The 27,031-nt window shown below is 48.8% G+C and overlaps 1 protein-coding gene across 2 annotated transcripts in view; it reads right to left on the bottom strand.

The window, feature by feature from the left end:
- The window catches only part of polrmt (polymerase (RNA) mitochondrial (DNA directed)), a 48,322-nt gene extending 32,806 nt beyond the window's left edge, over positions 1–15,516 (bottom strand). For both annotated transcript variants that reach the window (XM_088907898.1, XM_088907899.1), the window contains exons 1-4: positions 15,333–15,516; positions 14,305–14,403; positions 12,759–13,579; positions 12,087–12,220 (exon numbers count right to left, since the gene is read on the bottom strand). In XM_088907898.1, the coding sequence (XP_088764024.1) occupies positions 12,087–12,220; positions 12,759–13,579; positions 14,305–14,403; positions 15,333–15,477 (1,199 nt within the window). In that variant the 5' untranslated portion in view covers positions 15,478–15,516. The remainder of the gene's footprint in view (positions 1–12,086; positions 12,221–12,758; positions 13,580–14,304; positions 14,404–15,332) is intronic.
- Between the last annotated feature and the right edge of the window lie 11,515 nt (positions 15,517–27,031).

Genomic DNA, 27,031 nt, shown 5'->3' with positions numbered 1-27,031 from the left:
CCATGGAGACAGAGAGAGAACACGGGTCCCAGCCCCTCCTCCCGAGCACACGCAGGATTCACGTGTGCTGCAATTAACCTGGCTTAGGTACAGGTGACACAAGCAGTCAGACTAGAGCTCCAGACAGCTCCGCTCACTCTGGGAGACGAGACGCCCTCTGCTCCAGAGTCCCCCCCCAACCCGCATTTGACCCCAAAACTCCACCCCCTGCAGGATCACTCATACCACAGGCAACGCCTTGTCTCCCCACAGTGCAAAATAAAACGGCAACAATGTCTTTTCATGGCTCCCCAGTAAGTCCTGCTCCTGTATTTCTACCATATTTTTCAGCCCATTAGCCCTCAGTCCTAGGCAGCAGAGATCCTGTGAGGCCAACACTTGTGGCTAACGTAATGCAGCACAGCCACAGCCAGCCTGGTGGTGGGGCTGAGAGTGGGCTGCCACACTAATGAAGGCAGGCTAGGTATCAGAGAGGGATCTGAAGACTGCAGGCTGTGCGCAGCAGCAAGGCTAAACATCTGAGATGAGTGCAAGGTTTAATGGGCTGCGAGAGCCCAGGGGCCTTATCAGAGCTGCGGTAATTGGCACTTCCTCCTGTAAGCGAGCTGCGAACACTCACACGCTCGCACACGCTTGGAGGACGGAGGGGCCAGGCCCTCTGCCTGCCGCAGCACAGCCTGCATGCGCGTCGCACACAGCACCACGCTGGCAGCCACAGCGCGCAACCTCCGGTTCTCAGCACACGGGCAGCACCTGGTCTCCCGTCCTGGTGGCTGTGCCACGGCAGCTCAAGCTCATAATTGAGTACAAAGGAGAGTCTGACGAGACCCGTTCATCTTCTCTCCCCGTCAGATATATCCGGCCTCATGCAAACGTTCCGCTGGTCCTCGAGAGCAGGCAGGGAATGAGGTAACGGTTCCTTCAGGAGTGTGGCACTGCGCAACCCAGAACAGCGACAGCAGACAACGCACACAGGTGGCTGCAGGAGAGCAGGGCACTCTGGCATGTTATTACCGCCCTCTAGTGGCCTAGAATCCAAATACAGGAGGGCTACAGATCAGGTGGAGGGGGGGAACCTTCTCATTAAAACCTGGAAAAACAAAAGTTCTCTCCTCCCCACCTTCCCACGACAGTGATTAAAGAACCGTCCCGTAATTACCTTCCACAGGAAATCCTGCCTTAATGGCTTAGTCCTTCAGATGCAATCACGCTCAGCAGCCAGATTAATCTAATTTGCACACGCGGCAAGCCCAGGGTGCAGTTTCTTCCTTGTCATGGAGATATCCTTCAGAACTACCAGGGGGGTCGCGATGCCGGTCAGCCTCTCTCAACGATGTGAAAAAATCGTGCTCTCTAGCAGATGGCTTCCTCCTTTGCAGCGTCTTGTTGGCTGCATGGGAGCAAGGAAGCACGCTGCCCACGTGGCGCTTGGTGCCTTCAAGTGGCTTATGCCAACACGGCGATGCCCTCTCGCCATGCAACGGACAGAGAAAGGGACCGCGAGGGCACACGGGGTGCCCCCAGGGAGAGCGAGGGACCTCACGCTGCACCACCTGATCCCCCATCTCTGAAACTGGACTCCGGCACAGGGGGCCCAACGAGAACCCCATGGCCGCCCCTCCTCTTGCAGTCACCCGGCTCAAAACACGCAGAGGAACCCAAGACCGTGGTGGGACCTGCATCGGCCAGCGAAGAAGAGTTCGGTAATCCTCAGGGCATCAGACCTCCCGTGATGCAACCCATCATAAAGCTTTGCTACTCTTTGCCTACACAGAGTCTGCCACCTACCGCCCCTTCCTGGGCTGCAGGTGATCTTGTAAAATCATACTCTAGGAGGTCTCACCCTAAAGCCGATGCACCCTTCTACTCTTCGTCCACAGAAGCCTGGAGAAAACACTCTTTAGTCTTTATTGCATGCAGCTCTGTCACCCTGCAGCTCACCACTGGCAGCCCAGCAGGTGTGAGCCTGGTCAGTACCTGGACGGGAGACTCCTGAGAAAGCTAAGGCTGCTGCTGGTAGAGGTGTTAGTGGGGCCAACAGGGGGCGCTCACCCTGCGATCTGTGTGGGTTATTATCCGTCAGTCGGTCAGCACAACACTGCAGGGAGCTGTGCTGCCACAGCCGAATGATAAAAAGGGCCTCGGCAATTAATCTAAAGGTCATCATGAATAACACATTCACTACATGCATTGGCTTCTGAACAACAACCGGACATCAGACCCACGCGTACAGGATCAAAGGGCTACACTGATGTCTGCCGTCTTTTGTGCATTTCTCATTCGGTGTGGTTTTTTTTTAGACTATATCTCACCGGGGTGTGGATTGGAAACATCACGCTCGCTTTGTTTCAAAAACGCAGGCCAGACCCCGCGACGCCCCCTTTTCGCCACAGAAACGCTGGCGCGGGTCGCCAGTGTCACTTCCTCCAGGAAAGACAAACCTGCTCCCTGCAGCCCCAGTAAAGATGTGGGGAACCCCGCCCTCCGCTGACTTGACAGAACGCCACTACTGTGTCTTGGACACGCACTGAACTTCGCGATATGAAATGAAAAAAACCGGGACAAGGTAAATGGATTGATGATATCCCTACCAAAAATAGCACACAATCCATCGAAATGTTTTGGTTCAGGTTGCACACGTCTGCTAAATATAAGCTCAATCAATATATACAGACTATCCACAGAACGACCTTGTATGCAATGAACAACAAGAGAGACTGGTCAGGCTGCCCTCCTCTCCACAGCCACCTCTGCAATCCCCTGAAGCCTGCCTGCTATTAATCAATGGCATTTCGGCAGTGGATAGTGGGACTGTTTCTCAACTGATCAAAGCATGCTCAGGGGTGGAAATGAAGCCACTTACAGGGATGAAGTCGTACAGCTGCTTAGGTGGTGTCATAGCAAAAACCTGAACTTGAACGTAAATAAAACAAAAGAGCTAATAGTGGACTTTCGGAGACACAGGCCACACACTCCCAGCCCGCTCGGTATTGATGGAACGGAAGTGGAAACAGTCACCAGCTGTAGGTTTTTGGGAATTCACATTTCTAATGATCTAACCCGGACTGTGCACAGGGACTCTATCTTGAAGAAGGCTCAGCAGCGCCTCTATTTCCTGAGGTGCTTCAAGCGATGGGGGATGCCAGCACCTGTGTTGGTGAACTTCTAAAGCTGTACCATCGAGAGCGTCCTCACCAACGGGATCACCGTGTGGTACGGCAACACCTCTTCTCAAGAGAGAGAAAGGCACTGCAGAGAATGGTCAATATGGCCCAGAAGATCATCGGCCGTGGTCTCACCGAGATTAAACAGCTCTATGAGGACCGCTGCCGTGGTCGAATTCTGGCCATCACAGAGGACAGTCACCACCCCGGGCATGAGCTCTTCACCCCACTGCCCTCAGGCAAGAGATACCAGAGCATACGGACACTCACCTCCAGATTCTTCAATAGCTTCTACCCACAAGCAGAGCAATTGGGAAACACATTTAGCCATGCCCCTCGGACCACACCTACATCATCTACCTCATTATGATTTCTTATTTATTGCACATCTCCAGTCACTGTTTACATGTCTGCATTGTTTCCATTCAAACTGTTTACTTGTTGACTTGTACATTGTCTACTGTTTGTTTGTACGTTGTCATGATGCACTGTCTGCACTTTGTGTTTTAACAATTGAGAGACTTTCTGTAAGTAAGAATTCCATTGTACCAGTACATGTACCAGTTAAATATGGCAATAAAGTTCAAGTTCACTCCGAATGAGCTCTTTTCTGGCCGCAGGACAGGGAGGAGTTTGCATCTTCTCTTGCGTATTCACACTGGTTTTAGGCATTCAGAAACTGAAGACACGATCACAGACGCGGCACGTGGCCTGCCGCAGTTCCTCATCTTTACCTTAACCCAGTTTCGCCGGATGGAGATCATTCCTCAAAAGCGTGTTCCGGAACTGGGCTAGGAAAAACTCCCAAGTTATCAATCTGACACACGGTTATCCAGAAGGACGTAAAAGGCAAGGAACACTAAGTCCCCGAGCAGCGACTGTGAAGCAGACAAATGCTTCCGACACCGGAATATTCGTATGGATGAGCGATGCTGGTACTGTGGGAGTTTGGCAGTGCAGGGTCAGCTCCTCCCCTTTGGGACAGGAGTGCGGAGCTCATCCATAAAACTACTTGCGCACTTCACTGATCCTGGATCCTAGAAAACTCCTCTTCCAGTACTGGACTGGGGTCACGGGCCGAGCAGTGGCACTGTGGCTCAGGATCTGCGCCTGTGGCTGGGAGGTTGCCGGTTCAAATCCCGCGGCCGGCAGAGGAATCCTACTCTGTTGGGCCCCTGAGCAAGGCCTTTAACCCCAACAGCTCCAGGGGTGCTGTATAAATGGCTGACCCTGCACTCTGACCCCCAGCTTCTTTCCCTGTCTGTGTGCCTGTGTGTCTGATGGAGATCAAGTTGGGGTCTGTAAAAAGACACATTCCTTAAACAATTTCTTGCATATGACTAATAAAGTGATCTTATCTTACAGAGAAGGATAGATGGGTGTCCACACTCCTGTCCTGTCTCACTGAGAGGCAGAGGCACTGTCATGTATGTTACAAGTCTGGAGCTCTGGAATATCCTGTTCCCAACCCTCTCAAGTTTGTTTTGCTTTTCTGATCTGACAAATATTAATACACACACTAAATACACAGATTCGCCAAGCCTGGTCTTGAGAGAGAGCCTTGTTTCTCTTTTTTTCTGCTCTAGCAGAAGGCTAATTGATTTCAGTTTAACAGTTTTGGGGCACGTTTGGAATTTGCTTCCGGCTCAGTTCCAAAGTTGCCAGGAATTTGCAACGGGTATCAACCCTGTACTGATTCCAGAGGTTCAGAACTGCAATCATTCAGCTGTGCTGCCTGAAATGCAACCAATTAGACCTCTGCCGAAGGTCAGAATAAGCAGGCAGAAATGATTAAAGGTGTCAAGTATCGCCAGTGATTTAGAGTTCAGCAGACACAGGGGTCCTGCAGGACCAGGGCTGAGAATCACTGATCTAAAAGATGCTTCTGTGAAAGTGACAGCAGACGCCTGGATGGAGATAGAAAACTGCTGAACTACTTAAGACTCTAGAGAGGAGCATCAGGAATTGCGCTTTTTCTTACTGAACACGTCAGCCTTCAGACAGCCATGACAAAGCCAGCTAAGAGAATCACAAATTTGACACATAAGCCTTCCTCCGTCCATTTTCTAACAGCTCAGTCCAATTCAGTGTCACGGGGGAGCTGCTATCCCAGCAAGCAATAGCGCAAGGCAGGATACATTCCAGGCGGGATGCCAGCCCATTGCAGAACAGAAACACATTCACACCAGGGTCAATTTTCCCAGTTGTCAATTAACCTACCAGCATGTCTTTACACTGTGGGAGGAAACCCACACGAACACGGGGAGAACATGCAAACTCCACACAGACAGGATCCCAGGTCCTTTATTGAGCCCAGTGCCCCAAGGTAGCGAGACACGAATGCTAACCACTGCGCCTCACGTCACCCAGGAGGAAATCTTCACACAGTCATGTGCTTCCAACGCTTAGCCCAGGCAGTGCCGGATTTCCCATTCGGCACTGCAGGCACAGTGCCTAGGGCCTACGAAGGAGTGAAACACTAGTGACTAACAAAAAACGAGCTGAAACAACACGCTTGCGATCAGCTCTCGGTTCTCCACATCAACAATCACGCGCTCTCTAGCGGCTGTTCTAGAAACCAGAAGTGTGGAAGTGATGGTCTCTCGACTCGCCCCGTCAATCACCTGGTTTAGCATGAGAACAGTTTCAACTGACGTTGACCCCTCTTCTTGCACACTTCGGAGTGAAAGTGCATAGGGCCTACGAACACCAAAATTCAGCCCTGAGCCCAGGAGTGGAGAAAACTGTATGAGTGCTCTTCAGCTGGCGCAGAATCAAAATTAGAGCAGCCATCAGTTCATAACCACAGTATTCTCTGGAGTTTCTGAGTTCAAATCCCAAGTGGGGAAGTGGCATCGTGCCCTTGAGCAGGGCATTTCCTCAGTATAACTGTAAAATTAAGCCAAATAAATAATTCCAATAATTCCAAAATTGCTAAAGTTAAGTCCCATATGAAACAGAAATGCCTTCACAATCCACTCCAGATGGGTTATTCTCTCCATTTAAACAGTGCCCAACAAAAAAAAAGTCTCATCAAATTAATTCATCTCTCCTAGGCAATGCAACAATCTCAAACTTCTACTTTTACACATGTGGAGTTTGCTTATTTACAGTTTGATTAAATTATAAGCTCTTATGGCTACTTCACATGATTAAATGCTTTATCTCTTAAAAGCCCTACTAAGCACCAATGCCCAACTGTCCAGCCAGCTGGATGGGCAATGAGCACTCTTTTTTTTTCTTAAAGCTGACCAAAGCAAAAAACTAAACAGCAATTCGTTTGGGGAAGGCGGGTTGGCATTTTGCACTGAAGTCACCTTTCAGTGGGGCTGTGCAGGACACCAATCAGCAGTGCCAATATAACACAACACCCAGACAGCGGACCACAGCGCATCACAAGAGACAAATGCAATAACCTGTTTGGACAGGGGTTCCCAATCCTAGTCCTGGTGACCCCCACTTGCTGGTTTACATTCCAGCCCACCTGCATCAGAAAATTTGAGCCCTACTTGATCTAAGACCTTGCTTCAGTGGAATATTCGCATTTGTGTTTCAACCCACAGGTTTGGGATTTTATTTCACTTACAAAAGGTTAAAGCTCCAGCATGTTTAAGAGCTGGGAACAGCAGCTCGAGTTAAACTTCTTCTTATGAAGTCAACGCGGGGTTTGATTGTGGAACAGAGGGCTCGGCTATAACAAAGACCAGCTGGTGTGTGGGGCGCCAGGACCGGGACTGGGAACCCCAGCACCACGAGAACAGATGGAGGAGCTCATGAGTGTTAAAACAGGAATGACAAGTCAACGCCAACCTTCAATTCACAGCAACTCACGCCCTGCAAATCCCAGGATCCCAAACTGGAGGCACCTCTTTACTCTTAAAGGGGTTCTTTACTTCTTTAAGGGGTGGTGGGTATGTGGAGGCAAGTCTGACTGAGTTATAGAGCAAGGAATGGATGCCGAGTCATTGTCCAGGTGGAGTTTGCATGTTCTCTCATACATTCCCAATGCTTTTCATGACGTGCTCCAGGTTACTGATGAGGTTAAGGTTTACTGGCTACTTAGAACTACCTTGTTGTGAAGTTGGGGGCAGCAGGGGGGAAAAAGGGCAGCAAAATGGTCCTGGCAGGTCACATGGCAACAGAAAAGCATCACTCCTCTAGCACCTTGGAACAGATATGGAGAGAAGAGACTGGCCTACACAGGGATTTAGGATTCACATGCTGTCTGAGCCCCCTTTCAGTTTCTAAGAACCGTTAGAAATAAGAGGAGGCCACCTGGCCCATTTAGCCTGTCTGATTTTGCAGCAGCTCATTGACTCCAGAAGCTCACCCAGCTGCTTCTTGAAGGAAGCCAGGGTCTGGGCTTCAACAACACGGCTGGGCAGCTCCTTCCAGACACCCACCGCGCCAACCAAGACATCTGGCTATCAGGTTCAGAAGGCAGCAGACATCAGCTCCGTTCCAAGGTTATTTTCACATTTTAAAAAACAATTTCGCAGCAGAGGGCGAACGAGACTTGCTCACCACGACATGAGCATGTGAGTCACTGTGCCAGAGCCACCTTGATACAGCTGGGGGATTGGGGACTTTTTTTTTTGGGTCGCCAGCGGGATGAGTCAAAATCACGATCCGGCTGCCAGATGTGAAAGGAGATCATCTGTGCAGAGCGAGAGAGAGAAAAGGCGGCGAGCAGGAGGAAGAGGAGGGGGGGCACATTGACAACAGCCCTTCCTTGGCAAAGTTGTGGCACAAAAGGAACCTCCCGCCTTCTGCGGCGTGGTTGGCGTAGCGACGGGGGCTCTGGGAAAGTCCACAGGAAGAGTGGAAGGCCAACGCCAGCTTTCTGTCCCGCCTGAGAGCTGAAAACACCTGTGGGAAGCGTCTCCTTTCCTCCCCCTGTACCCCTGGCCCACTTCAGGGGCTCTGGGCTTGGGAAAACGGCTGGCCCTTCACTACGGGGAGGAGTACAGAATGGGCACACCGAGAGCACCAAGGAGAAACTGGGAAAAAAAACCACGCTGTTCCAAGTTTGAGCACCTTTCCATGGGTACGGCGCATGTGCAGTCTGGTTGTGTCGCTGCCGTTACCCGATCAAGAGGCGGCAGACTGTCACAGCGGGGGAAAACTAATTCGTCCCAACTGTTGGAACAAATCAACATGAAATAGGTTTAATGGGAAAAGACAGGCGCTAGTTTCAGCTGGGGCACCACTGCACGGTGCCGCAGTGGTGAGCATTCCTGCCTCGCTGGGGCCCTGGGTTCGATTCCTGGGGCGCAGTCTGTGTGGAGCTTGCATGTTCTCCCCTTGTTCGCGGGGGTTTCCTGCGGGTGCTCTGGTTTCCTCCCAAAAACCAAAGACATTTTTATCCTAATTTATATCCCCCGCAGCCCTGTACTGTACAGTCAGAAAATGGGGGATAGATATTATCATGCCGAGAAGTTCACATTTTCTATCAGACCTTGTCGGGAGATTCGGTGCTTTTCATTTTTTAGAACCGTTTTTCCAGACTGCAGCAACTGTGCCGCGCCACGCAGTAAAATACAGTTTTTGTGAGGCTAATCCCCCCCCCAACCACAACTTCCAGTGGTGCACCAGTCCCGCTGTGGCAAAAATTAACAAACACAGCCGCTTGGAGGAACAACAACAACAAAAAATAAAGACTCCCCTCTGCTATTGCAGTCTGAACCTTGTCACTCAATAGCGAACTTACTCATGAGTCTGTGGAGTGGCAGCCTGCTATCTGGTGATGCAGCTTCATTCAAACCCCAGCACTGCCCCAGGACTTGAATTACAGGACAGGAGCAGGGAGCGAACAGGCCAAAAGCAACCGCAACGCCTGCTTAAATTACTCTTTCTAATAGAAATATTGCAGAAATTCCGGCAGTCAGCAAAAAGGCCATTAGAGACACAGGAACTGCAGGAGGAAGACTTGCGCTGCGTAAATAACTGAGCCCTGGGCTTGTATCTCACTGAGACTGTCCCGTTATCAGCTGCTGGCATTTTCCAGCTGTCCACTGTATCTTCCCTTTAAAGCTTTGCAGACACAGAGTTAATCTGCTGCAGCCCACTGAACCCCCCCCTTGCTTCAACCCCAGGCAGCTTCTCGAGCTCATGGTCAGAAAGCCGAGCTGAAAACGGTCGTTCTAAGGTCAGACGTCTATGTGAAAAACCTTACTTGAACAGCAAGCATAATTTTATACATTTCTCCAGGCCCCTAGTTTCTCATTTCACCTCTGACGGCCACGATCACACTGATCTCTCCGTCTTGCATTCTCAAAGTAGGGTTTCTTAACCCCCATAGCAGAAAGACAACAGAAACTAAAATAAGATAAGTAAGTTCACTTTACTGGCCATATACAATTTCTTGCATTAGGAATTTGTCTTTTTGTATACCCCAGCTTGCTCTCCATGAGACACACAGACAGGGAGAGAAGCTGGGGGTCAGAGCGCAGGGTCAGCCATTTATACGGCGCCCCTGGAGCAGCTGGGGTTAAGGGCCTTGCTCAGGGGCCCAACGGAGTAGGATTCCTCTGCCGGCTGCGGGATACGAACCGGCAACCTTCCAGCCACAGGCGCAGATCCTGAGCCACAAACTTGGTTCACACCTTCCCCCTTCTCTCAACGACAGACTTGAGACCCACCTCTCCTCACCTCTCTCGACCTCGCACCACTCGCTTGGCCACTCTGCCTGTCCCCTGCTCCCGCCTCCTCCTCTCTCCTGGCTTGTGTTTTCACACGCTATATTATCGTTGCTGACTGCCCTATCTTTCTTACAGCCCAAGAAGGCTCCACAGCCGAAACGCTATGTTTTTTTCTTCTCTTTCCAGCCTGGAATAAACCTAGTACTTGTTCCTGATAATTTTATACATGTACTCTTTTCTCCAAAGTGAAAGTGATATTTACACCTGTTCACACAGCTGGAGCCATTCGGGTGAAGTGCCTTGCTCAGGGGGTACAGCAGCAGAGGCTCACCCAGGATTCGAACCCGCAACCTTCCAGTCACCGATCCAGAACCACAACCACAGGGACACTGCTGTGTCTATTGCTGATGATGGTATCTCCAGATGGTATGCCCCAAGCCGTTCGCTGAGACACTCTGCCAGGTGTGCATGAAGTGCAGTAGAAAAAAAAAACAGTTGATTCAAGAAAGGATTCACAGCGAGCAGTAGGAGAGCAGAAATGAAACGGGGTTTATTTGCAGAAGAGTGTCTGGCAGGGGGCTGGGATGGTGTAGCGATAACCTGGGTAGGAAAAATCCAGCGATACCCCCAGGAAAGACCTGACCTGCACTGGGAGGTGGTATTGCTCTCACGAGCAAAAGGGGGACTGAAAGTCAAAGCCACACTTTGAAGCTGTCAGTCAACAGATGGGTGGAATGCTGATTAAGAAAAACAAAACGGGGTTTAGCAATAAGAGCTTCTGGCTCGGTCTCCCCGAAAGATTTGACACGCAGAGTCCCGCACCTCACTACTGCAGAACAGGAAGCAGCAAGGCTCTGTGCAGGAAACCAAACATCGCCACCTAGTGGATCAGCAGGGGAGGCTCTCCTTAACCACAGGAGGAACGGCAAGGACTGCCAACTCGCTCACTCTGGCTGCGGTGCCATTTTCACACTGTTCTCAACTGCAGCTGCTCGCTTGAATCGGAAATCTGCTCGTAGGGACGCAAGCAGCCACAGAGCAGGTCAATGAAGGTCTGAGGTGAGTTTGTGACGAACAAAAACGGCCATTTCCGGAGAGCACTGAGAAAGATGCGCAAGGTTCCGCAGTGGCCTGAATTACAACAGTTACAGAGGGTTTAATAGTCCGAGCCGAGCTCTGATCACCCGCTCTTATTACCATGAATGAGCGTTTGAGTGACCATTACCAAAACGCTCCCACATATGGCCCAGTGTCTATTGCTGATGATGGTACCTCCAGCTTTCAGCTATTCCTGAGATGTCCCATACAGAAGGTGTCTGCTCAAAATTCCCTCATGCCGGGTCACAAGAAATGACCCCAGGCCAGAGTCAGCTCTCTACATTTGTCTGAATCAAAAGCTGTCTTTCCCATCTTTCCCTGCTGTATCGTACAACAAGTCCTTCACTCCTCACTCATATTATACTGCTCTTCTTTTCACCTCCCCTAATAATAATAATAATAATAATAATAATAATAATAATAATAATAATTGCTTACACTTATATAGCGCTTTTCTGGACACTCCACTCAAAGCGCTTTACAGGTAATGGGGATCCCCTCCACCACCACCAGTGTGCAGCCCCACCTGGATGATGCGATGGCAGCCATAGTGCGCCAGAACGCTCATCACACATCAGCTCTCAGTGGGAAGGAGAACAGAGTAATGAAGCCAATTTCTAGATGGGGATTATTAGGAGGCCATGATTGGACTTTGGCCAGGACGCTGGGGTTACACCCCTACTCTTTTCGAGAAACGCCCTGGGATCAACGTTTTAGTGCCCACCAGACTAAACTGGAGACCAAACTTAGACTTGTAAGCGGACATGACTTCAAACAGTCAAGGGGCGGAGTGGTGGCACTGTGGCTCAGGATCTGCGCCTGTGGCTGGAAGGTTGCCGGTTCAAATCCTGCAGCTGGCAGAGGAATCCTACTCCGTTGGGCCCCTGAGCAAGGCCCTTAACCCAGCTGCTCCAGGGGCGCTGTATAAATGACTGACCCTGCACTCTGACCCCCAGCTTCTCTCCCTGTCTGCGTGTCTCATGGAGAGCAAGCTGGGGTATGTGAAAAGACAATTCCTAATTTGTATATGGCCAATAAAGTGATCTTATCTTATCTAAACACAGCTGGGGCCTGTCTGGTTCTTCCTTCGCAAGAAGGTCCTGGCAACGCAAAGGATCTTAGACCTCACTCGGGACCCCGTCTGAAACGCCCCCCCAGGGTGCGAGGGCTGGGCAGAGCTCACCTGGCGATCACGCGGGGGGCACAGTCGGCGCTGCGGCCCATGCACTCCAGGGCAGCGCAGTAGGAGCTGAGGTTGGGTTTCAGGCTCGCCTCTTTCAGCAGCGCAAACATCCGCCCGATCTGGTTCACAGAGCCCTGCAGCACATGGGAGACCAAAGAAGGCATGTTCTCAGTGGGACACTTTTACAGAGATCCTAACATGAGTTATGGAAATAAAAGTGTCATTGCCTGATCTACTGCATAAAAACTTAAGAAAGATAGCAGCACATCTAGCTCATGTGGTAATTAATAGCTAATCAATCCTAGGATCTCATCCAGCTTTTTCATCCTGGTCATTCCAGACTCTCATGGCCCTAGTTGTGATGATGCAGAATCTCAGACAGTGTCTTTGTTCCAGTTTTCAACTTGACTTCAAAATTATGTTTATTTAGCGCCTTTCACAACATGGTTGCCCCAAGGCACTTAAGCAAAGCTGTGTGACAATCCATGACGATACAATACTATTTCTACTTTTCTCATATGCTCACAAACGTGTGATGTGCTGTACGTGAGAAATCCAACTCTTGCAGCTGGTGAAATTTTGAAGCCCTGCAGCGCACGTTAACCACAGCGTTACCTAGCCACATGGCTTCCCCCAGCTCTTAAAATGGGGGAAAACGGAAGCGCAAATCACCTTTTTAGCCCAGACGCGCATCACGATGTTGTAGGTATTGACGGAGAGCAGCTTGCGCCGGCTAAGATGGCGGTGGTGGTTGAGAAGGCAGCGCTGGGCCCGCTCCACGTCCCCGATGAAGACGCAGGCCTCCAGGTAGGCGTGCAGGATGAGCTGGGCGTCCCCGTAGCGATTCCCCTCCCGATCCTCTAGGAGGCCCTCTGTCCTGGCTGGCTCCCACTGGTTCGTCTGGTTCTCCAGCTCCTCCACCTGGGCCAGCTCTCTCTCCTTCGAATACTGCTCCGGGACGGCGACCGCGGCCTTCACTCGGCTGGCCGCAGGGACCGGTTGTGTCACAGCGGTCTTCTTCCGTTTCGTGTCCCAGGTGGCCTTGGGGTGGGTGGGGTCAGAGGTGGGGTGGGAGGGGCCAGAGGCGGGGCTTTCCTGTTTATTGGCCCTCTCTTTGCTCCCCTTGGCTGCCGTCACTACAGGACCCGCCTTCGATGCCATCCGAAAGATCTTGATGTTTTTGCTGGCTTTCACGACGGACAGCTTCTCTTTACCCTGCTGCTGGAGGTGAAGCTGTTTCTTGGACTTATTCCATCGCTCCTTCTTTAGCTTCTCAGCCCAGCGGCTGGGGTGAGCTTTCTGGGTCGGCTGTCCGGAGTCCCCCGTCCTGATGGCCTCCCTCACAACCCCAACCTCATCCCGCGTCACGGTCTTCAGCCCCCCAGCTCCTGGGGTTCCTTGCTTGGCCTGGGGGGGCTTCACGCAAGGCACCTCCGAGCGTTTGACTGCCAGGACAACGTCGGCCTGCAGCTGCTGGATCCGGGCGTCCAGGACTGGGCGGAGGAGTGAGAAAAAGACTGCAGTGAGCGCCTGACTCCTGCCAAACCCTGGTGTGTTAATTATTCATTTTCGTGACTGGATGATGTGACGGCAGCCAGAGTGCATCAGTACGCCCCCCACACACCAGCTATCACTAAAATCACATCACTAACAGAGTGATGAAGCCAGTTCAGAGATGGGGATTATTAGGAGGCCATGATTGGTAAAGGCCAGGGGGAAATTTGGCCAGGAGGCTGGGGTTACACCCCTCCTCTTTTTTGAGAAACGCCCTGAGATTTTTAATTACCTCAGACAGTCAGGACCTCAGTTTTATGTCTCATCTGAAGAACAGAGCCTTTTTACAGTATAGTGTCCCCATCACTATACTGGGGCATTAGGACCCACACAGACTGCAGGGTGAGCGCCCCTACTGGTCCCACTAACACCTCTTCCAGCAGCAGCCTTAGCTTTCCCAGGAGTCTCCCCTCCAGGTACTGACCAGGCTCACACCTGCTGGGCTCCAGTGGGGCTGCCAGCTGGGAGCTGCAGGGTGATATGGCTGCTGGCCTAACGTGGATACTCTTGCACAAAATTGATATTTACACCAAAGGCTTGGAAGTGCCGTAGGAGAAACTAGACATTTCCACTGTGTTTGGGGGTGCTCATCCGAATACAGGAGGGCTCTGTACCATGTTTTAAGAAACACTTGGATCACCGTTCAGGGGTGCAGTACTCTTACCATCCAGCAGCTGGGCTTGTTCCCACAGTTTCTTCTTGGGGCCCTCTTTCTTGGGGATCACAGCTGAGAAATTCCTCCGAAATACAACCCAGGGGGTCTCTGGCCAGAGAGAAAGATGCAAAGAGAAATCGCACTTTCAATCCCAAAGGATCCTAAAATCACTGTATAGGTAGGAGAGGACCCACTTAATTCCCCAACTGCAGTGCAGCCCCACCTGGGCGACACACAGTAGCCATTCTGCACCAGCAGCCCCTCCATAAAGAAGATCACAGGGAGAAGAGAAAAGTGCATCAGCTGAGGGTGAACTTCAGAGACCAGATTGTTCAGGGCAATAGTGGAATTCAGACAGGACACCATCGTTAACACACCCACTCTAATAAAACAGTCCCTTGGGATCATTAATGACCTAGTAATCAGTAGTTTGTTTTACACATCCAAAGGACAGCACCTTGGAATGTCCAGTTGAGGGAAAAGTGATACAAACGTGAAAAAAACAGTCAAACCTCACTCACACCCCAGTACGTTCACACAGTACTCAAGAATGAACACTCTGAACACAAGGAAGAGAGACTCGTAAACTCTCTACGGCCCATTAGCTGTGTAGCTCCGAAACAATCCAGATATTTAGTAACAAAGCTCATCATCTTTCGATGTTTGAATGTAAGGTTGTTTATCGTCTTTTCAATGCACGTCTACAATAAGGTATTAAACATATCCGCCCTATTTTCATAAACGATTATAATGAGTAACGGACACTTCTTGAATCTGTACGACGCTAATACCGATGTATAATAAAACACGCCGTGTCGCATGCTGGTACAGTGATCAAAAGAGTCCAAATACCGCCATTCCGACACTTCATGCTTCGAAATGACTGATTTGTATTGTACGGGATCACAAGACCAATTGTGTAGTATGTTCTAGAGTTACTGTATTTAATGGTCATAGGTAAGAACGAACAGTGCAGCACTATAATAACACCCAATGCTCTGGTGAAGTGCACTATAGCTAACTTTCAAGAACCTTACCTACAGCCTTCCTGGTACCGTCATTCCGCAGGCTGAGACACGAATGACACTGGTCAGCATACAGCAGCTGTCTCAGATTTGGCTTCTCCAATAGCAGGCGACCAGTGAGAGGTTTAGAAAAAGCACACAGTCTCAGCAAAGACATATTGACATGAGAAACCCGAAACGCTCCCGCATGCCCACACTAGGCTGCCATTTTGAGCCAGACTAGACCGTGTGAGCACAGAGCAGCCAATCACAAGCCAAAGCAGAAGACTGCGGAGCAGTCGAACAATCTGTATCGCGTTACGTATTGCAACTATTTTAAAACAGTACCACACCTTTTGGTGAATGGAACTTAGAAAGAGTACTGTAACAGACATATACCAGAAATCTTAAATATTTTTTTCGCCTTTCGGATATGCCTGTGTTATAAGGCCCCCGAGACTAAAAAATGAATATGCATTTTAAAATAATTCAGTACAGAACAGTTTGCGTAATTACCCACAGCACGTTCGCTATAGGGCATATTCGAGCACCTGATGCTAATTTTTAAACGGCGGCATCTTAACAAATTAAAAATCGCGCAAATATTAAATTTGATCACGTGTATGAATAAGCGCTACTATAAATAAAAGTGAAATTATATTTTAAAAAATATAACTCCATATTGATGCGTCCAGTCGCTGACTAAACACTGGGGCTACGATACGGTTACAGAGGGATGAGGAGAGCAGGTTGGCAGGAGGAAATAACTTATTGGCACTGAGCAAAACTACATCAAACAACACCAACACAGAAAACGCTGATTTATTGACATACGATCGAGTAACTCTGTGTTGCTGTGCACCGTTCCCGCTAGATGTCAGCATCACCACGTTACACGTTTACAGTGGTTATTAACGCTCCAAAACTCCGCTAAATACAACTGGAGGTTTGCCGCTGAAGAAACGATGCATCAGCACGAAAATGTCACAGAACACCAGTGAGCAAAAAAAAAGAGACCAGGATAATAAGACCCCAGGAAATTCTGTGTCGTATGAGTCCCGAGACGTAAACTGAATTATCAAGGTGTCGATTCAAGGTTCTAGATTAGAACCTCAGAAAAAAAAGAAACGCAATTCGTGTCTTTGTAACAACAGTGTAAGGTGCTGAGGAACTGTTGCGCTCAAAAATATGATCCACCTCGCTGTGCCCCCTCGTCAGCTCCTTGTGGACTTAGTGTCCGGTGTTCCGTTGTGAGTACGGGATGAGTTTAATATTCTTCGATGTCCATTTACCGATTGTGTCTGTGGGATGAAAATAAACGCTCAAACAGTAAATTCTACTGTATATACAGTAGCATTACCTCGACCTGGTTCCAGGGTACCGTGCGAAAGACGAGAAGGATGAGGAAACCACTTTCGCCGCCTGTCGAAACGCAGAGGACAAACTTAACACTTTCTAGATTCCGAGCTGAACAGGACGATTTAGGAACAAGTAATGGGTTTATTCCATGCTGAAAAAAAGAAGAAAGAGAACACAACGTTTCGGCCGTGGAGCCCTCTTCAGGATGATTTATATGTGTTTTGTTGGCTGGAAAACAAACTGCCACATGTCGATACTCGTTGCTTTGGAAAGACTTGCAAAACATTATCGTTGAGCGTTTAAATCTGAATGTTGGATTTAGGGAGTCTGATATTATGTTAGACTTGCTACGTGTAATATTGAAAATAATATCTAGATACAATCAATTAGCAAGATTGAGTAGATAGTCATGAATGCACATATTGATGTATGGACATTTTCATTTCACAGCTTTGTGCCTGTGCTTGTGGGTTTTTGAAAAACTGCTCCCCAAGACCAAAACGGCCATGAAGGCTCAGCCCTAAAGAGAACCAGTTCACTCTTTCAGTTTAAACCCGGCACGTACTACACTCTTAAACATCCAGTCACCACTGCACAACCTCCCCGGCACGCTCGCGAAACCTCTTTTCAGATCTTTTTATGAAGAGGGGCACATGTTAATTATGATTAAGTTGTCAGCATAAGACCACGAGCGCCACACCAAATACCTGCTCATCATTTATTCATGTAAACCAGCTTTAAAGGAAAGCCCTCAATCCAAAGCGCACTGACTAGCTGTCACGACCAGCTCAGAGGAGGGCGGAAGGGCCCAGCGTGCTCAGTTGTCGGCGGAGGCTGGCCTGGTCTTCCCTGGTCGCAATTCCAGAAACAGCCAGCAAGGGGCAGTCTCTGCCTTTAGTCCTACAGCTCCTACAAGACCAGTAAAATCAGTGAGAGCTCACCGAGGAAAAATCATCAGAAGAAGCAGTCTTATATTACACACATTAAAAACTGAGATTGTACAAAGCTGGGTATACAGGTGTTTGTTGTTTCATTTTAAAACATGCTGCTTCGTCTTCTTTGCCCACTTATCATAGGGCCTTGCAAAGGAGTGAAATTGAACAAGATCTCAATGCAGGACGTAGCAGGACCTAGTGATCGTCTGGTTCTGTTATTGTATCATGCACTTAGATATGAATTCGCAAAGACGATACTAGAATGAAAATTCGCAACAGTTAATTTCAACAGTACTCCCCTATGCATTAACTGCATCACTTTTGCACCATGGTTGCAAAACTGTGCTTTTAAAACTTTCACTGTGCTGTTCATCATTCTGCCCATCCACTACCTTCTTCTATGGTATGACCAGTCATTTTCTGCAAAAGAATACAACCATTTTGTATTTGAAATGATCAATTCCAGACAGGGTTTGCAGATGCATTGAAAACAATATAAATTTAAGGCCAATTTGAAAAGCAAAGGAAACTACAAAATAATGATCCACTCTTTCTTTAGCTAAGATGACAGCTAAATAACTCCTCCACACACCAGTTATCTTTATTGGAGTGAGAATTCACCCTTTGAACTTCACACACGTTTTTTTGGACAGTGAGCGGTGTTGAGGTTGGTTTCAGGAGCTGTGCAGGCACACCTGAGATGGGGGGGGGTCTGCTTGCAGGAAGATGAAGGGGGGTTTTCCGAGAGGCAAGAGGTGAAAGGGGGAAAGGTAAGTGTGGCCGTGCCAGTTCATCTCCTCCCCTATCGTTCAGAGCCACCCTACAGACACGCACAATCGCTCTGTCCGCAAGCCAGCCGCCCCCTGCCCTCCAGCTGTTCCCACAATTCCGGTGGGAGCGTCATCCAATAGGGTTGAAATCCAAAACCCCCCCTTTTTTTTAAAATCCCGCCGTCAGCCCCACGGCAAAGACCTTCTCAGCTGGTGCAAACCTGGGGCAGCGGATTCGCAAGAGAACCATCAATTAAAATAGAGGGCGAGCAAATGATTGAACACGTGAAGGAGAAGCCCAGGCATGTGTGACAGGCTGGACCCCCTGTGCCTCAAACAGGGACTGGAGAGAGGCAAGCATGTTTCTTCACCACCGCTGCTCAATTCGTATTATGATATTGGGCGGAGCAGTGGCACTGTGGCTAAGGATCTGTGCCTGTGGCTGGGAGGTTGCAGGTTCAAATCCTGCAGCTGGCAGAGGAATCCTACTCCGTTGGGCCCCTGCTTAACCCCAGCTGCTCCAGGGGTGCTGTATAAATGGCTGACCCTGCACTTTGACCCCCAGCTTCTCTCCCTGTCTGCGTGTCTCATGGAGAGGAAGCTGGGGTATGCGAAAAGACAAATTCCTATATGAAATATAGGCCAATAAAGTGATCTTATATTAAAAGGATGATGACAGAGGGTGCAAACGGTAGTGAGAAAGTACTGAAAAAACCTTCAGGATATGTCAGCACACAGGAAATAAACTCTCTATCGCTGTTCTTAAACTCACAACTAGATGATAGCCTCGTTTAGACATCTAATTGACTGTCTGACCAACAGATGCAAGCAAAATGCCTTCTCTTCCCGGTTGAACAAGCAACCAGGCAGTTCAGGGATGCCGGCACCGCAGCCACACCAACCACTTTAGAGCACGGCGGCCATCAGCACACTGCAGTCTGTGAGAGTGCAGGCCTCTCTAGTCAATGTTAGCTTTCCAGTGGTGGGGAGCACGTTTAGGCCTAACAGGCACACGGGTCCCTTTCAGGGAAAAACACGGCTCTGTTCTCCATTGACTGATAGACAAGGAACTTGGTACCTTAAATCTGTGGTTCTTTTAAGATTGAGCAAATTCTATGAAAGCATTAATATTTATTAGAGGTTGGTTTGTTGAGCGGTACAGCAGAGGTTGTGAGGGGGTGGGGTTGCATCGAGTCAGTTTCGGGGTGCTACTTAAGACAGAGTTGGTTCCATTTTCTTCAGCAGGTATGGTAAAAGTTAAAGGTTCAAGTACCTGAATCTAGCTAGAAACTAGTGTTGTTCAGAATGAGAATTGTTTTTTTCACTGAAGCACAGTTTGAGATTTTTGTGTTCCTGAGTTGAATTTGGAAAAATCTCAGAGTGAACTGCAACGGAGAGCTATCTTATTTGTCATCTGGGCTCACTAAATGTGTAATGTGAATAACCGTCCCTCAACACCACCAGGACTCTGTCCGGCACTCCTGCCCCCTGAACAACGCAGAGCCAGTTTCTCTGGGTGCATCTTAGGCGCGGGACGGGAGACTGAAGTCCAAAGATCAGAGTGGATCTACAGTACATACTGTAGCACACTGACAGAGTACAGGTCACATGGGGGAGTAGGGGGGCAGGGATCAAAGTTTTGCATTCTCTTCAGCAGTCCTCCCCCAAGCACTTTTTGTGAGTGAAGCTGCGCTTAGAGCTCTGGACTCATACAGTAACTGGAAGGCTGTAGGCTCAAACACAGTGGTGACACTGTGGCTGATTCACTCAGACTCCTCCAGTAAAATTCCCTGCCGTGTAAATGGGTACAAACCTGAGTCACACTAGACAAAAGCTCCTGTCAGGTTTGTAATAATAAGAGCTGATGCACAGGACTCATAGACAATTCAACAGACACAAAATGAAAGTTTCGAAGGTCAGGCATGTGTAAGTAAAAAAAACTATAGGAATCCTTACTAATAGTTCAATATTAATTGAGTATTATTCTCCTATATTAACAGTATAGGAAAAGAACAATGTCCGTTGCTTTGTGTATTTTTTTATGTATATATGTATATTTATTTTTCACTTGAACTGAACTCCAGCAGACAAGCCAGCAACTCCAGAAAGTGGAGTTGATTTCTCCAGAGCAAAACACAGGAGAACGTCATCTGGCAAGCTCCTGAAGGATAGCTTCAGGAGAGCCAGCCCTTAGTCCTGGGCTTCGCGGTTAATATAACTGGCAAGGCTGAGCACTGATAAGACACCAGTGATGAAATCCAACCAGCAGTCTATCTATCGTGTGTCATATATATTCTGGCTCATTATTGTCTCTGAATCAAAATCAGTTGGCCGTTTCAATTGTAAAGTACTCAACAGATTAGATAGCTGCCTTTATGGTTGCAAGCCTGCACCACCCTTTCATAAAGATACCTTTGAGTTGGGGGGGTGTCTGTGTGTGTGAGTGTACAGTATATGGGTGTGGGGTGTCTGTGTGGGTCTGGAAAGTTCAGTGTGTGAGTGTGGGGTGTCTCTGTGTGAGTATGTTTGAATCTGGGGTGTCTGTGTGTGTGAGTATGTTTGAATCTGGGGTGTCTGTGTGTGTGAGTGTATATGGGAGTGGGGTGTCTGTGTGGGTCTGGGCAGTTCAGTGTGTGAGTGTGAGGTGTCTCTGTGTGAGTATGTTTGAATCTGGGGTGTCTGTGTGTGTGAGTGTATATGGGAGTGGGGTGTCTGTTTGGGTCTGGGCAGTTCAGTGTGTGAGTGTGGGATGTCTCTGTGAGCATGTTTGAATCTGGAATGTCTGTGTGTGTGAGTGTGGGGTGTCTATATGCACAGAGTACACAGTATATGGGTGTGAGGTGTCTGTGTGGGTTCAGGCAGTGCTTTGTGTGAGTGTGGGGTGTCTTTGTGTGAATGTGTTTGAAACTGGGGTGTCTGTGTGTGTGAGTACATACAGTATGGGTGTGGGGTATGTGTGTGAGTGTGGGGTGTCTGTGAGAGAGTCTCACAGTACGACCACTTTCAGATTCTGGCAGCTTTTAAGACGTAGAAATTGCTCATATTTGTCTCAAAGATTACTCTTGAGAAAGACAGGGGATGGAAACCCCATTTTCTCCCAGAAGTCTAGCTCTGCACCCCAAACGTAAACATTTAAAAAAACAGACACAGCAGCGGCTGTCTAGCAGGTCTTTTTCGAAACTATTCTTTGTGGTGCTGCTAAGGTTGTGTCTCCTCGGATTCTGCCATTTGGCAAAAATGTTTGGGGAGGCGCAACCACAAAAATGCTGCGGTGAAGGGAACTGTCAGATCTGTGAACTTGCTGCATCACTTCTGCATTAGCACCCACGAAATGTAGGGCAAACACAACCTGGGTGCAGCCTGCAGAAACCCACCTCTCTCTCTGTCTTCTAAAGGTGCTGAAACCTGCTGTGGTGGCATGGCATTGGCGCTAGTGTGTGCCCTGCGCGCCCATCTCTCGTGTCTGAGATGGGTCAGAGCCTCTGAGAGCAGCTCAGTGCATCAGATAGACAGCCCCTTGATCGGTGCCCAGACAACAATTCACAATTGTCACGGAGCAGGATATGCAAAAGGCCGCCTTTATCACAGGGGCATAGTTGTGGTGGCGCAGTCAGTTCCTGTATCAGCCACGCGTGTTTACACAGTTCGCTCCAGAGTATAACGCAAAGCTGCCCAGAGTACCTGCAGCTGAGGAAGCAAGCAGGAAGCAGTAAAAAGCAGAAATCAGTGACGAAGAGAGGCTTTATAATCGTGGATATAATCTTTTAATAGCCTCATATCTTAGTTTTGATTGTAGATTACACGCCACATCTGTACATATAGTGCGATGGACATCAATGGAGTTTGTACCGAAAGTTCGGGAGCAACGACAGCAGCCAAGTTCAATCAGACTCGACTGTCAGTCATGAGCAATCCCTCCTAATGTCATTTCCTCTCCTGAAACGCTATAAATACGGCCTGTGATCCCCTTCTCTCTCTCCCATATCCCCTCTCCACCCCATCTCCCCCTCTGCAGCTGCCCCTTGGTCACCCCTCACTCTGCAGGGGGGGGGGTCTCAGCCTCCTCGCCCTCTGGCCAGGAGGTCAGCCCTCATCCAAGTGGGCTCAGCCCATTGACTAGAACACTCCACACTCCTTTTCAGTTCACTCCATTCTTGGGCGTTGTGACTCCTAGTGAACCGCTCATTGAAAGGAAAGCTGTGATTTGAGTTTCGCTTGTGCTCGCAGAATAATAATAATAATAATAATAATTGCTTACACTTATATAGCGCTTTTCTGGACACTCCACTCAAAGCGCTTTACAAGTAATGGGGATCCCCTCCACACCCACCAGTGTGCAGCCCCACCTGGATGATGCGCCAGTCCGCTCCCCACACAGCAGCTCTCATGGGGAGGAGAGCAGAGGGATGAAGCCAGTTCAGAGATGGGGATTATTAGGAGGCCATGACTGGTAAAGGCCAGGGGGAAATTTGGCCAGGACACTGGGGTAACACCCCTACTCTTTTCGAGAAGTGCTCTGGGATTTTTAATGACCACAGAGAGGCAGGACCTCGGTTTTACGTCTCATCCGAAGGACGGATACGAATTAGAGGTGAACGAGGGGCTCCTCTTTGAATAGGCTTGCAGTGTCCTTCCCAAGCTGCGGACGGCCAGCAGAGACCCTCCGTGCCCCAAGGAGAGTGCGGGGGGGGGGGGGGAAGAGGGCAGGAAGGAAGAGGGTGACAGAAAGAGAGCGAGGGAGAAAGGAGAGGGGGGTGGGCGATGAAGGAAGGCAAGAGAGTCAGGGAGTTAGCGAGAGGGAAAACAATTAATAATGGGAGCTACTACAGGCGGATTGTCAGCGCTAAGAGGGAGGTCGAGTTTCAGGCCTTTTGAAGACTTTGATGGTACAAAACAGACCTCATTACAGAGATATTATCTCCATTCATGCACTTTTAAAGCCGGCCGGTTCCCTGCTGGGAAAGATTAGACTCCTTCGCCTGTGAACATCCTCTCCCTGTCGCCCCAGCGCGGAGATTTCTCAGCTCGGGAAGTGCTAGGGCACAGAGCCACTACGGGGGAGAAACGGGGGATTCTCGCAGCGCGAGGGAGATGGCGGGACTGGGAATGAAGGAGCTGGGGATGGGGGGAGTCTTAGATTCAATCTCTTCCTGTCCGGAATCCGGAATCCCAGAATCCCGGAAACGGGGTGTGATTTATCGATCTCAAGTGGTTCCTCCTAACTGTAGACGCTACATTTTTAATTTTAAATTAGAGAGCTGCCCTGATTTGTTTTTTAAAATGAAGTGCAAAACTTCAATGGAGACATTTTTGCAAAGCCAGGGAAATGGGGACTCTGGCACACACGGCCAAGCTGAATAATTTGAAAATCTCCTTTCCGTGTGATGATATTCACCTTCAGTGTCTGCCAGACAGTTTGAAGATACCACTCATGTCCTTTGCTGTTGTAATCAGGGTGAAGCTCATTGTAGTACAATGCCTAATCACATGCTTGCAGTATACCTTGGTAAAAGGTAAAATCCACATACTGAACCTGTACTCATTAGGCAAGATCCCATCCTGATTTCTGTACTGTTAAACAAACTAGAGAGCAATGACTTTGCCCCTGAATGTGGATGAAGAATGTGACCTCTCAGCACAGCTACTGTAGTTCCCTCTCGTACAGTACATGGTCTGGAGTAAAGATGGTAAAATACCCTTCTCAGGGGCACAACAGCTGTGTCTGAAGCAGGCAATCCAACCCACAACCTGCCAGTTATGAGTCTGAAAGGCTCAATACCATAATTCTGCAGAATAAAATACTATACGCTGTGAGAACCCTGAAGAAAGCAGGAGAGGTGTTACAAAAATAAAAGGATACGTTTCTGCATTACACTCTGCAGTAAAAAAGAAAAGCAACTTGAAGCAGGGCAGAAATCAGGCCGGTGCATCACTGTTTTTGATTGTAAAATGCCCAACCATATATGTATAAATGGGCACAAATGTAAGTCACTTAACAGTGTCGACTTTGCCAGTCCTGCAAGACCTGGGGCTGCTCAATGCACTGCCATGCAGACATTCAGTTCTTAATTATTTAATGGACCGGAACTCCGTTGACTAATTGGTGAGCGGGCTGTAACAGTGTCCTGAAGTGGAACATGGATAGCAGCAGAATTTTCACACACAAGGGCTGCGAACAGGCCCAGTGCATCCTAGCTGGGATAAAGCTATCTTGTACTCCATCTGACCTCAATGTAAAACATTACAGTTGACCTCAAGGGCAGATGGACTTTAAAGCATTGCCCTGATTGCATGGTTCTAATTGCAGTTTCAAAGGCACATGAAGTAGAACTTTGTGGTTTTTTTTCTTCCTTCAGGGTTCTGCGTGCAGGCAGAGGATCTAGAGCTGGCTGTGAAAGCATGAGTCTGTACCAGATGCCTCAGAAAATTTAGAAGCCACTCATCCCCATGTGAGGTTTACATTCTGGAGAGGACAACAGAGCAGTTTAATGGCTGGATCTTTTCTGGTTTTTAATGTCCAGACACCTGCGTTCAAACCTGTCTTCCCTCAGAGCTGACCTGGGCTCACTGGTTGACTGCTGAAACCATTAGCAACAGAACGGCAGATTTTCACACAGAAGGGTCAAGAACCGGCCCGATGCATCCTAGCTGTGATAAAGCTCCATCTGACCTCAGGGTTTCAATATCACAAAAAAGTATGGTAAGGAAACATGGCACCGTTGCTTTAACACATGGTTACAGTACAGGGACGGTCTTTCAGTTGAGGAGAAGCAACAAAAGAAACAGCGCCCCTGTGTGGCTGGACCACATAATGGCACTATGAAATGATGTCTCTCGCCCCTCACTGCAGTAAACGGATTTTTGGTAACATCTGAAAAAACTTCCACCCACCCTCTTTCTAACCATGTCATCCAATTCAGGGTTGCGGGGAGCTGGAGTCTATCCCAGCAAGCAACGGGCACAAGGCAGGATACACCCTGGACAGCACGCCAGTCCATCGCAGGGTGCACACACACATATACCGGGGGCCAATTTTTCTCCGAAGCCAATTAAACTACCAGTGTGGTTTTGTAGTGTGGGAAAAAGGCAGAACACCCAGAGGAAAGCCACTCAAACACGGGGAGAGCTTACAAACTCCACACAGACAGCACTCCGGGTTTGGAATTGAACCCAGGGCCCCAGCACTGCCAAGCCACAAAGCTACCCACAACCCCTCTGTGCTGCCCATGTGGAGAAGCTTGCCATTTTACTCCATGGATACATTCACTTTGAAAAAGAAAAACAAATGCTCTGGAAGAGCTACAGAAGCAGCCAGTTAAAACCTGGCAGTGCTGAGCAAATGGGACATTTCTTCAGAATCCAAGTTTGTATCCATTATTATTTTTTTGGCATCGTCCTGATTATTTAAACAGTGAGTATTGCCGTGTTTTTCCAGACTGTGAGGCTGGAAGGTGTTGGGACCAGGGCCCCAGGAAATAGCATTCAGGAAGCACCGGGACATCCAAATGAAAAAAAAAAACTTCAGAAAGACGTCGGAAGAGGAGAAGTGTGGCTGCAATGTGGCTCAATTGAGTTACAAAGCGTTTTTTTTTATTAAACTGCGGCAGACACAGGCCGCAGGGAAGCTTTGATGAGCTGCACCAGTAAAAGTTATTGGCGTTGCCAGGAGATCAACAGGAAAGGCCAGAGGGCTTTGACAGTGGTGGTGGTGGTGGGGGGTCACATTAGCCCATAGTTTGGCCCTGTTTTATAGAATGATTGAGGCAGAATGGAGCTGTTTAAAAGCCCAGAGATCCTTCCGGGATCTGGAGCTCCTTGAACCCACCCCACCAGGCTTTCTAGCATGCTGGCCGCAGAAGGACGGATTTTTTCAAAAAGTAGAAAGCACTTAAAAAGAAACACCCCTCAGACAATGTTGGATAGCAATTCCACTTCCACTGAATACTGAACTTTTCCAAGGAAGTTTTGTTCCAAGAGTGATGGTTTAGTTACTGACAAACATGCAAAAAATGCTCAGTGTGCAGTTCCTCACCTCTTTTAGATAGGGGGGTCCAGCTGACAGGGGGTGCACAGATTTGGTCCTGAAACAAAAAAAACAGATGCAAATGAAATGAAGGGAAGAGGGGGGAATCTCATCAATAACACAGTTTTTTATAGAGGTCTTCCATTTAAGTGAAACCCTTCAGATGCCTTTTAAGGAGGTGTATGTGGAAATCCAGTTTAGAAATTTGTCTGCCTTACCTCAGCAGACACAGCTGATGGGATGTTTCCTGTGGTGCATCAGAAGGAAAAGCTGCAAACTGTCAGATCAGAATATTAAAGAAAGACAGTTTTTGTTTTCTGCGTGTCGCAAAAGATTTTCAAAGAAATGTCTCATCATTTCTATGCGTGCGAAGATGGTGGACAAGGACAGGGGAGAGGACAGACAATCCGGACCATTCCTCTCACACACTGATTGGAAAAGTGTGAAATACAGGATAACGAGCCAGCACTCATCTTTTAGATGGAAAAAATTCCTGAGCCTATCTAAGGGCAGGCTCGTTTTTCCTATACTCCCTAACTCCCTCCTCATAAATTCTCCTGCCTTCTCCTGTCTGCATTTCTGATTCCCTGTTTACCAGACTGATTTATGACTGCCAGGCGCAGAGCTGGGCATCCTTCTTAAAGA

The sequence above is a fragment of the Atractosteus spatula genome, chromosome 28 (assembly GCF_055471065.1).
Source record: "Atractosteus spatula isolate fAtrSpa1 chromosome 28, fAtrSpa1.hap1, whole genome shotgun sequence".
NCBI classification, from domain to species: domain Eukaryota; kingdom Metazoa; phylum Chordata; class Actinopteri; order Semionotiformes; family Lepisosteidae; genus Atractosteus; species Atractosteus spatula.
This window is presented reverse-complemented; position numbering and strand designations above follow the sequence as displayed.